We start from the raw sequence: 11,741 nt of genomic DNA, 5'->3' as shown, positions 1-11,741 counted from the left end.
TCTTGCCAACAGTGCAGGGATCAAGAAAGTTGGCTCTCAGTTGAGTTATTAGTCTCAGGACTCAAATTTCTCTACTCCCCCATTATAGGGAATAAGCTCTAGGCCTGTAGGAGGTACTGCAAGTAGGTACTTTGTGAGTCTTTTAAAAAGACATAATAATAATTAAAAAAGATACCCAGACCCTGGGCCCTATCCCCATCAATTCTGCCTCACGGGGCTACTGTTAAAAACTTATTAGAGCATTTTGTAGCCTGTACACTATAAAATGTTAGTTATTAGTAATGACTGAATTGACACTTTAAAAAGTCTCATCTTAGGTGCCAGGTCCATGTTCTGGAATTTTTTATGTGTCTTTAGTGCTTGTCAAAGTAACTACCATTGATGGGCCTTTTATTTTTTCTTCTGGTAGTAATATTCTTTTTTTTCCCCCTTTCTCTCTTTGTTATGTACTAGATTAGTAATCCTGTATAATTTTTACTTTTTATGTACTAGTAGAAGCTAGATTCTTTACTTTCTTGCATGCACTTTACAGCTTGTTCAAATTTTAGTAATCTTTTTTTGATGTTTATTATTTAGCTAAGATAATTGCTAACATGAAAGTAGATTACAGAGTTACTGTAGTAACTCTTGTCAAACTTTTAAAGCGTCATATATCATTTAAACTCCTTTTAAAATTCAGCATAGTGTCAATTTTTTTCTCTTTTAATTGTTATTTCCAATTAAGTCTTCTATACTAAATGTTTAGGAATTTCTTAAAATATGGTAAGTAATCATTTAAATGATGACATTATAGCATACTACCAAATTGATCTGATGACACCTTTATTACATTTTACATTTGTACAGAAAGTTAAAATAGTAATTGGGTATTTGGAATCTGAAAGTTTCAAGTATATTTTGGTAACACTGTTATTTGGACTTGAATGGCACAAGGATGGGAACCACCTGTTCAGAGTGTTACTGAAATCTGTTTCTTATGTTTTTAGAGGCTTCGTGACGGAGTGATCAGAGACATTGAGAGGCAAATTCGGAAAAAAGAAAACATTCGTCTTTTGGGAGAACAGATTATTTTGACTGAGAAACTTGAAACAGAAAGAGAAGATGTTATTGGCAAAGGATCTCAAAAAACATGACTTGAAATGAATGTGAACTATTGATGAGACAGATAGTGTTGAGTGTGTTGATGGAAAATAGCTTAGTGAGATCTTCACTCTTTTATTTGTCTTTGTCCTTTTAAACACCGTCACGTAAAAGAACAGTAGATCATATATTCTAAATTATTGCTTTAAAAATTCTTTATTTCTGAGCAGAGAAGTGGCACTCTTCTGAAAAGTTTCTGTTTGTGTAATCCAGATAGAAGCTCCTTTAAGGTTGGTGTCCAGAGCTTAGGATTGTAACAAAAAGCACTTCTGACCGTGTGAGAAGGAAGGGATGGATAGTAACATCCACCTGAGTAGTTTGATAAGTCGCCATGATGATGAAGCCACGAGAACATCTACCTCAGAAGGACTGGAGGAGGGTGAAGTGGAGGGGGAGACTCTCCTGATTGTTGAATCAGAGGACCAGGCATCAGTGGACTTGTCTCATGATCAGAGTGGGGATTCCCTCAACAGTGATGAAGGAGATGTTTCTTGGATGGAGGAGCAGCTGTCCTACTTCTGTGACAAGTGCCAGAAATGGATACCGGCCAGTAAGGAGCTTCTCAATTCCTTTGATTTGCCAATTCCTATGTGGTTTGTTTTTCTAACCTGTGAAAGAAACATGAATGTAAAATAGACCTAAATAAAAAGATAATTATTTATTTGTAGTTTAGTTGATTAACTACAAATTTATTTGAGATATTTGTACTAATAAAAATTTTTGTCAACCTCTATCATGTTGTTAAATTAACATTCTTGATGATAACCCAATACAAATTAGAAAATTGGAAATCCTGTGTTACTTAAATAGCCAGATTTTTCTAACAAAATCATGTTAAGAATTTGGGGCCAAATTTTAGGCCCAGTGCAGAATTAAAGTTCACATTCATAAAAATTACTCTTAATATTTAACTTACATGGAAAACTGCTGTTATATGCTGAAGTAAGGTCAGAATTAGCAAATTAAAGGTGTTTGGTGCTCTTTTTCTAAGACTATTCTTGTGTTCTGCTTGTTGGCCTCTTTGATCAGCTGACTAGAGATAACATACATATTCTTCCCTGTTAAGTCTTTCAGTCTTTTCAACTGCTACCTTCTTAGTTCTCAAGGAAGAGTATGCTTTGTCAGTTATCTTGAGTCTTACCAAAACAGGATTTTTCCATTAGGCGGAGACCAGTAGAGATATACATACTAGAGGAATCTTTGAATGATAGAATTTGTAACTAGGTCAGAGAAATATTTACACTAATATATAATTGTAAAGTGGGTCATTTTTCTAGTATGTGGAAATGTTTTAATTAAGATTCCACTACTCAAATTAATAGTTACTACTAATAACTTTTTCACAGAAAACAAACCTAGAATTTATGACATATTAGGTAGTTTTGTTTCTAAGGTGTTTCTATTACTCAGGGTCTTGCCTAGAAATCTCACTGGCTTTCTTCTTGTCCTCACAGGATCCATTTTAAACTGCCCTTTATGATCGGCCCCTGCTAACTTCTTTAGCCTCTTTTAAACTTTGCAGTTAGTATGAGCTTTTAATTCCCCACAAACCAGTCTTATCCCTATGACTTAGCACATTTTAATTTCCTCTCTAATATGCATCTCTATAGCCTCCATGCACTCCATACACACAAACACCTCTCTTCCTCTGGCCAATTTTAATCATTCTGTAGAATTCACTGTTTCTAGCTCTTCTATCTTTTTAATATGGATTGGGTACCACTTTTATGTGTCCTCACATTGCCCTTATCATCTGTCATCTTCCACTGCAGTGGTTTTCATTTCTTCCAGAGCATCAGCATCACCTGGGGAACTTTAAAAAATACAGAGACCTGACCCAGGCCCCACCTCAGAGATTGATTCATTTCATGTAGGGTAGGCCAAGGCATATTCCAACAACTCCCTGGGTAATTCTGATGCACAGTGAGGGTGGAGAAGTACTGTGCTGTTGTGATTATCTATTTTCTCATGTTTCCCTTACAGAATTTGTTAACTGCCGAGAGCAGGCACTATGCCTGTCTTGGGTGTTGTATTTTCTAGCCTAGTGCCCGACACTCTCTGGGAGCTCAGATAGTTTTTGAAAGGACATGTGGAGAGACCTATAAGAGACAGGAATGTTAACAGTTGGAAAAACCAGTGAGAGCAATAATACCTGCTTTTCCTAGTGTTTTTCTCCTAAAAATTAGGGAACCACTCATCTTGCTGAGCATACACTTGATACTGAAAGAATAAAAACTTTTCTTCTCTGTTTCCTCTCCCACCTGTTTCCTGCTATGGACTGGCTCAAAAAAGGAAAAACAGCATGAAAAACTTGGAAAATCAGGTTGATGAATTAAACTTTTGGGTTACTGCTGCTCTAGATAAACCTATAATATGCCTTTTTGTTTTTCTCCTAGGTCAGCTGAGGGAACAGCTCAGTTACCTTAAGGGTGATAATTTTTTTAGGTTTACTTGTTCTGATTGCTCAGAAGATGGCAAGGAGCAGTATGAAAGGCTGAAGCTTACATGGCAGCAAGTGAGTAAAATCTCTTCCTGTAGAATTCATGAGGATGGTCACCCAAGGAATTTATTGGAATATATAAAGAGGAACATACGTAGCACTTTTGAGTTGTCTTCAAGGCCACTGTTTCACAATGAAAATTGTATACTGAGTGTATGGTGAATAGAGTACTTGGTACTCACTGCTAACTTAGTGAATTGAGTTCGAGATTCTTGAAAACTTCACACACAGAATTTTATTTATGTATAATACCAAACTTAATTGAAAATGTGGCTGACTGCATCGAGTCTCCATCAGTGGGGAGGGATAATTTAGCTTTTCTGCATTTGAACTCAAACATGTTTGACTATTTTTTGTTTGATGAATATGTCCACTTTTAACCGTCTTTAATACCAACATCCTTATTCTTTCCATGTAGTCTGAACAATAGCTTTTTACTGATCTTAGGTTGTATTAATTTTTTTTGGTTTTGGTTTTGTATTACTATGTCTGTGGTAGGCACAATGTATGTATAGTCTTTAAGTTCTAAAAAGGAATGAATTATACATACTATATCTTATATTTATTCATTCAACAGATATTGAGTGCTTGTGATGAATCAGGCACCATTTTAGGCCAGGAGACATTTTCAGAACTTTCTTACCTTCCCAAAATGAAACTCTATATCCATTAAACAGTAGTTCCCCATGGACAATAACTGTTTAAAGGATGCTTATTGGCTGATGTAGACCTGATGCAGAAATAAGTGGAAGAATTTGAAAAATCTGTTCATGGGTTAATTATTTGTTAAACCATCAGCAGGTTTTACAAGTTTAAGGATGGGCGAAATTGAAACTCAGTTAGTGGAATCGTCAGAATTACCTGAGTCATAGATCTTTCCATGGGATCATTGAGGAGTTAATGCTTTGGACTCAGACGTGTTATTTATATGTCTGGCAAATACCAATTTGGGGCCATGAATTTATTACCTATAAAATAACCAGGTTGGACTAGATTAAGAGTTTTCACATTGAGCTCTGGAGCCCTCTGAGAATGGGCTGAGCAGCAAGGCCTTTCGGGTCCCTGCCCCTGTCTAATATTGATTTCATTTGAAGACAGATTTTCACAGCTAAAAATGGTTAAATACTGAATAGGTGGTGTCTCACATTATTTTAAGAGCTTAGAAAAATATATACGTGGGGGTGATTTTCAAAAATTTTAATTTAGGTTAGCACTGTCAGAAGATGCTGGCTGGAGTAGGCACCTGGAGGCCTCCTTGATGGCCAGTAGTTAACACCTTATTTAGTGCTGCATTGTGTAGGATGGAGGGATACTGGGATGGGGGAGGTGGTTACTTAGGGCAGTGGTTATTTATCATATCAGTTCAACAACACATCAGCTCTACATATGTAACATGTAAGGAACAACTGTACACATTAAGTGGATTAGTGATATTCATCTGAAAGCAAAAAGGGAAGCAAAATTCTATACTGAGAATATTTCAAGATATTCTTCCTTTTTTCCCCTCTGTTCCCCAGCATTACTACCCAGAATATAAAACAACAAATGTTTCTCCCTAAAGATTAACCCTTAATCATGCCTTTCTCCCAGCCCTTGTTTCGTTTGTGTTTCAGGTTGTCATGTTGGCAATGTACAACTTGTCTCTGGAAGGAAGTGGACGTCAAGGTTATTTCAGGTGGAAAGAAGATATCTGTGCTTTTATTGAGAAACATTGGACTTTTTTACTAGGAAATAGGTAACGTGATTTTAAAAAATCTTACACTTGAACAAAGATGCAAAGAACAAAGATGCAAAGAACAGAGTATATAAGATTTGAGACAGCCTAATGCAGCCCTGTAGAGAATTAGAGTATGCATTTCCTTATGGCAATTACAGAGAATTTTGTAATCCAGAAAATCTTGTTACTTTTTAAGTTAAAAAACTTCTTTATAAAAAAATCAAAATGGAAGTGTATACTATTAAAAGTATAGATTTTCATACTTCACTCATCCTACTTCCAGAGGAAGCTGTTGGTTTCTACAGAGCGTGAAGAGATTTCGAAGAGTTTTGTAGAATGTAAAAAAATAGTGTTTGATTAAATGAGGCTCTTTGATAGTTGGATAAGTAACTATTTCATTTCAGGAGATAGCATTATTATGTCCTTTTAAAATTAGTGCCTTATGGGAGATCAGAAGAAGAAAAATTATGGCAGTTAATAACTGCATTCATTTTAATTGCTCTTCATTAACAGTCTTATGTTATTAGTATTTGTTTTCATTAACTGAAGGGAGAAACTGTTTTATACCTTTTGGTACTACAGTGCTTAGTACAGTCAAGGTACATTAATACACATATGGCTTATTCATTCATTCTTTTTTTCATCATAATGCTTTGATTTTGTTGCTGAGTGCACCCCTCCTTGGTGGCTGCTTTGGTTCATCAGACTTAGGGATTCCAGTGCACAGACATTGAGACCATATGTTTTAACTAAAGGTCCACATGGATCTAATAAGATCGTTATTGATATCTTTATTGCTATTTAGGGATTAGTGAGTTTGCAACTGCATTGGTGAATTGTATTGGAGATTCTGATTTTTTTTTTTATGGTGACATTGGTTAATGAAATCCAGTTTCAGGTGTACAATTCAACAGTAAGGCGTATATATATATTGCTTGTGTGTTCACTACCCATAGTTAGATTTCTTTCTGTCTGGAGATTCTGATTATTAATTGCCATCTGAAATCCTCTATGAGATTCATAAATCTTGCATATTGTGTCAGTGTAGACAAGATAAAGGCTCTAATCACATCAGGTCAGAGCAGGGAGTTTGTACCTATCCTCACTCTGAACTCACTGCAGCCTCTGTTTCCTTGGATGCTGAGAAGTCACAGCTCTGCTAATACTGCTAAGAAATCAGGGAGGGCATTTGAAAGGAGGTGTGACTTTCTGAAGGCTAGCTGTGAGGAAAAAATAGAAAAAATTTAGTACATTTTTACAAAGGAGTTATTTTTGTTCTTGAGTATTTTAGTGGTACTAAGAAAAGAAATGACAGTATAACTCATTCTTTTTCTCAAAGAAAGGAAATCTGTTGTCTTAGTTTAATGATTTAGCAGTATTTGTGGAACTTAATATACCCCATTTGTAAGGGACAAGAAAGGGAAAAAACTGATAAAATTAGATCTTGGAATGTTTTCATGATCTTTCAGTGCTGTTTTGTTTAATGGATTGTCTTCTGAAAGAAATTGGATTTAAATTGCCTATTTTTAAGAATGTCGCCATTATTTTAACAGAAGTTTTTTAGTTTCATTTATTCATTTCTACAGCCTGTTCTGAGAAGAATCAGCTAAAGCTTTTCTCTTTAATACTTCTACTGAAAGGCATTAATTACTCTCCAGCTGCTGTGTAGTTTAACCATTAAATTAGTGGTTTTGGCCATATTAGTGTATCACTTGAATTATCATTTACTTATTTAAATCAAGTCATTTAAAAAAATACATTCACTTTAAAAAGAAATTTCACACCACTCTGGTAGGTGAAAAACTCTTATTATTTGCCGTAAATAGAATGAAACTATAAAAATAAATGCACTAAAAATAAAACAGTGCCATTAAGTTGTAGCTGGATTCCATGGCCTATAGAGGCAGTCTGAGGCCCTCTTTCTTGATTAAAAAAAAAGGAGACTGCATGTGTTAGTAAGAATTTCAAGCAACAAACTTTCTCCTTGATCTAACCAGGATTGAAAGAGAATTAAAAATTACTTCGTGACCTTGTCACTCAGATTCCTGCCCAGTGCTAACCTTCACTTTGGGAACTCTGCTTTAAACATCAGTGATTGGTGGTCACTGCAACATCTCTGTGTATGAACATATACCGAATGACTGCATACCAGAGAAGCAGGCTGCACAGAACATTTACAGTCATACTTTTTTATAGCTACTAAAGATTTTAATTCTGCTATTCATAGAACATATTTTAAATTCTCGACAATAATAACTATTTCTCATTTGCCATAGCAGCTAAGAGAATAGTGTACTGTGTAATAACGTTCTAAGTTTGAATACATTTTCTTTCAGATACTTACAAGTTTTGCTTTTATGCTTTTAATTTTTTTTTATCAAAGTTTAAGCATGAAAAAGATTATTTAGGGCTAACCTAAATAACTATATACCTATTGTAGAAACAAAAAGTATACAAAAGCTTTATTAATTACTACACTTTAGTTGCTATTTTATGTGTGATCACTTAATTTGCTTTTAGAATCCCAGCCTTGAATTCTTCTGGAAGAGATAACTGATTGGCGAAGGATAGTTTGAACACTTTTTGTGTTACTATATTTAATTGATTTTAAGATGCATGCTATTTCAAATGCTGGTTTCTCTGACCACTGGAAATATCTTACAAGTGATGGCGTGTCAAAATTTGATAGTTTTATTATTATTTTTTTGTACATGAAATGACATATCTTAAACTCAATGGCTCTTATAGTTGATGAAATATGATACAACACATTCATAGTTTTAAAATTCGAAAAATTATATGACAAGGATTCTCAGAAGATAGCAGAGTAGGAAGCACCAGAAATCTGTCTCCAGACCTAGACAAAATTTGCAATTGCAGAATCTGTCTTAAGTAACTATTTTGGATTTCTGGAGTCTATTGAAGACTTACTTACTGTTAATTTCATCAATTTAAACTTAGCCTAGTAGCTTTTGCCTATCCCACACCTTTTAGCCTCCTGGCATGTTCCCAAAGCAGCTTGCGCACAGCTCTGGGAGCCAGGGTGAACAGAAAGGACACTCTGCTCTAAACATTGGGGTCTGTGCTCTGATCACTGATTACTGCTTCTCATCACAAGAGGTGCAGACAAAGAGGTGGGCAGCACTATTGTTGCACCTCCCCCATTGTTGCAAACCCCTGCCCCTCTGCCTGAACCAACTTTAAGGAGATTTAACAGGTTGGCACCTTCCTCTCCCCTCTTCATTTTTCTTTGTTCTCTTTTGGGGGCCAGACATTGAAGACTAAGATATTCAAAAGCAACTACACACAGGGGATATTAGAAGGTCACCACACATGCTCAGGAGAAGGCACAGGCTCAGAAATGACCTGAGAAAACCTTAAGTTTATACAACTCAGGCTGATCTTTGGCACAGGGGGACAACCTACAACAATCAAAAGAATAAAACCCATAAACTCTGGGGAAGGAAGAGAATATAATTTCCAGAATTACTACGTTATTAAATTCAAATGTCTAATTTTCAACAACAACAACAACAAAATTAGAAAAAAATACAAAGAGCAAAGTAGGCCTATTCAAAGGAAAAAAAGTTAACCAACAGAAATCATTCCTGAAAAAGACCTAATGGTGAATCTACTAGATAAAGACTTTAAAATAGCCTTAAGTAGGGTCAAAGAACTAAAGGAAGATGTGTAGAAAGTCAAGAAAATGATGTATAAACAAAATAAAAATACAACAAAGAGATAGAAAACTTGAAAAGAAGAAATTCTGGAGCTGGAAAGTACAATAACTGCCATGAATAATTCACCAGAGAGGTTCAAAGACAGATCTGAGTAGGCAAAAGAAAGATTCGGTGAACTTGAGGATAGGACAATGGGAATTATCACGTCTGAGGAACAGAAAAAGATCAAAGAGAAGTGAACAAATAGAGCCTAAGGGACCCATGGGACACCACCAACTGGACTAACATACACATTGTGTGAGAAAGCAAGTGGATGGCTTCCTCATTGGTATATCCTTTGGGCAAGAGGAGGGGGCTTGGAAAGGTTAGAAAAAGTTACAAATGGGGGAGAGGTCCTCTGGGATGAAAACACTGAGGCTAGAAGCTATGGTGTCGTTTGCCCCATCTCAGGTAGTGCTTATGTCTATTAAAGTTGACTTTTTTGGTTTTAATGTGTTCTCTAGTACATATTTGTTCCTAAGAAAGTATTTTCCTTTCGCTTCCCTAGCAATATTTTCCAACAGTTACACTAGCCTTTTTATGAATGACTTTTTTAGGATTTCTGGTAATTGACTTATGTTTTCAGGGTGGAAGTAGAACAGTTGCCTTTAAAAGAATTTTTGACAGGGAACTGAATAGTTGAAATTTTACATATTTAAAATTTTTGTTACATACTCTCTTGTGTAGTGATTTTGAAATGCTCGCCTTTTTCTTTTGCCAAAGTTTTGTATTCCTCCGAGGATCAACTCTGTGTTTATGGAACATACTATGTAGTTTTATTCTCACTCTACTGCTAAAGGCCAATAGGAGCAGACTAGAGATGCATTTGACACCTTGGGTAAAATGAACAGTTTACCAAGGCTAATAATTCTCCTGCTTGCTTTCTTGAGAGCTGTATTTAATTCACATATAAAAGCAACTCAAGTTAATTAAAATTAGTTTATTGAAGTATGTAATCATGATGATTGTGAAGAGAAATGTTTCATGAGCTTTATTTGAATTATTTCATCCCCGCAGCAATCTTGTGAGATAAGTTCTATCATCCAGATTTTAAAGATGAAGAAACTGAGGCAGCTAGAAGGTGGTAGTGCCAGGATTTGAAGCCAGACAGACTTCAGAGCCCCCTTGATTCTCATCTCTGTTTCTTCAAAGATTGGAGGTTCTGTAGCATATCACAGGCTAAGAGTCACAGAGTATACTTAGAGTGTATTTTCCATATGATGATAGAATTGAAAAGCCGATAATTTTTGAATTCTGGGACCCTACAGGAAAAAGACTTCAACCTGGTGGAGCACAGTAGCAGGTTGCCTCAGCGTGGGAAGTCCTATGTACTTCCGTTCGGGTGCTCAAGAATTCGGAGAACCAGGATGGTGGAAACTTGTTCACAACAAGCCCCCAACAATGAAACCTGAAGGAGAGAAGTTGTCTGTCTCTGCTTTGAAAGTAAAAGGTACCGTTGTGAGAGCAGTACAAGAGGTGCTAGCCAGAGCAAAGCCAAGCAAGCATGACCTTAGGAGGCAGGCCCACTTTTGCCAGGCACAGCTCATCTGCCTCCTGAGCAACTCTGCTTGGCAATTTTATTGTGATGTGCTTTTTGTATGCCATAAATATTACGTGAAAATATTTGATAATTTCCTAATCAGATTCTCAGTTTTATAAATTTCCTTTGATATCTGAAAGGTTCTCTATTTTAATCTGATTTTGTTTTTAAACTTTTTATTACTGAAATTTTTAAATATACAAATATGAGGAGAGTAATACAATGAATCCCCATGTACCTTTTACTTCACTTCAACAGTTAACGGCTGGCGATCTCATTTTATCTAGACCGTGGGTACTTTACCCCAAATCCCCACTCTTCCCTACCCTTGGATTATTTAGAAGCATATTCTAGGCATCAACATTGCACTCTTAAATATTTCATTATGTATCTCTAAGTGATAAAGGACTCTTTTTTTTGTAGTCTAACCATAATGCCATTTTCACACATCAAAAAAATTAATAGTAGCTCTTTAATAGTAACAACACATTGATCTGATTTTTTAATCTAAAAAGTTTTTAATGAGCTTTGAAAGTTTTAAAAATATAATTGGGAAAAAAATAAAATAGAATTGAAGGATGAAAGTTGCTCTTCTGCACCCACCCCTGCCTGCATTTTCACTCCCCAGAATAACCACTGTTATCTGTTGTAAATGCACTTAGAATTGTCTCCGTACATTTAAGCATTTTCTTATTTAAAAAAAAAAAAACTGTAAATGGACTCATACTATAATACTTGTTCTCCATTTTTTTCCCATTTATCAGTATATCTTGTATATTTTTCCATAGCAGTACATGTAGATCTACCTTTTTAAAAATTTTATTTCATTTTATTCCATCTGATGTCTCTATGATAATTTATTATACCCCTGTTGATAGACATTTTGGTTATTTCTACCTTTGGTTGTTATTTTAAACAAGATTACAATTGTATATATGTGGATACATGTGCAAATTTTTTCTTTTGTGATAAATTCTTGGAAACAGGTTGCTATATCAAAAGATATGTTCATTCAAAACTTTAATCAGTATTGCTAAATTACTAATAAGGCATGAAAATGTCCATTACCCCATATGCTTACCGAGCATTGTTAAACTTTTAATGTTTACCAATTCCAATAGGTGA

At 35.3% G+C, this 11,741-nt stretch overlaps 2 protein-coding genes across 3 annotated transcripts in view; both read left to right on the top strand.

Annotated features, from left to right (window-relative positions):
• PET117 (PET117 homolog) overlaps positions 1-1,253 on the top strand; it is a 3,853-nt gene extending 2,600 nt beyond the window's left edge. The window contains exon 2 of the mRNA XM_006921561.3: positions 987-1,253. Coding sequence (XP_006921623.1) covers positions 987-1,133 — 147 coding nt within the window. The 3' untranslated portion in view covers positions 1,134-1,253. The remainder of the gene's footprint in view (positions 1-986) is intronic.
• Positions 1,254-1,389: 136 nt separating this feature from the next.
• The window catches only part of KAT14 (lysine acetyltransferase 14), a 29,280-nt gene continuing 18,928 nt past the window's right edge, over positions 1,390-11,741 (top strand). Inside the window, exons 1-4 of one of the 2 annotated variants that reach the window (XM_006921562.3) lie at positions 1,390-1,690; positions 3,537-3,655; positions 5,254-5,375; positions 10,345-10,526. In XM_006921562.3, the coding sequence (XP_006921624.1) occupies positions 1,432-1,690; positions 3,537-3,655; positions 5,254-5,375; positions 10,345-10,526 (682 nt within the window). In that variant the 5' untranslated portion in view covers positions 1,390-1,431. Of the gene's footprint in view, positions 1,691-3,536; positions 3,656-5,230; positions 5,376-10,344; positions 10,527-11,741 lie in introns of both variants that reach the window. The other variant, XM_015597284.2, reaches the window with a different exon arrangement.

The sequence above is a fragment of the Pteropus alecto genome, unplaced genomic scaffold (assembly GCF_000325575.1).
Source record: "Pteropus alecto unplaced genomic scaffold, ASM32557v1 scaffold45, whole genome shotgun sequence".
Lineage (NCBI taxonomy): Eukaryota > Metazoa > Chordata > Mammalia > Chiroptera > Pteropodidae > Pteropus > Pteropus alecto.
The sequence above is the reverse complement of the archived record's forward strand: the minus strand, read 5'-3'. Positions and strand labels throughout refer to the sequence as shown.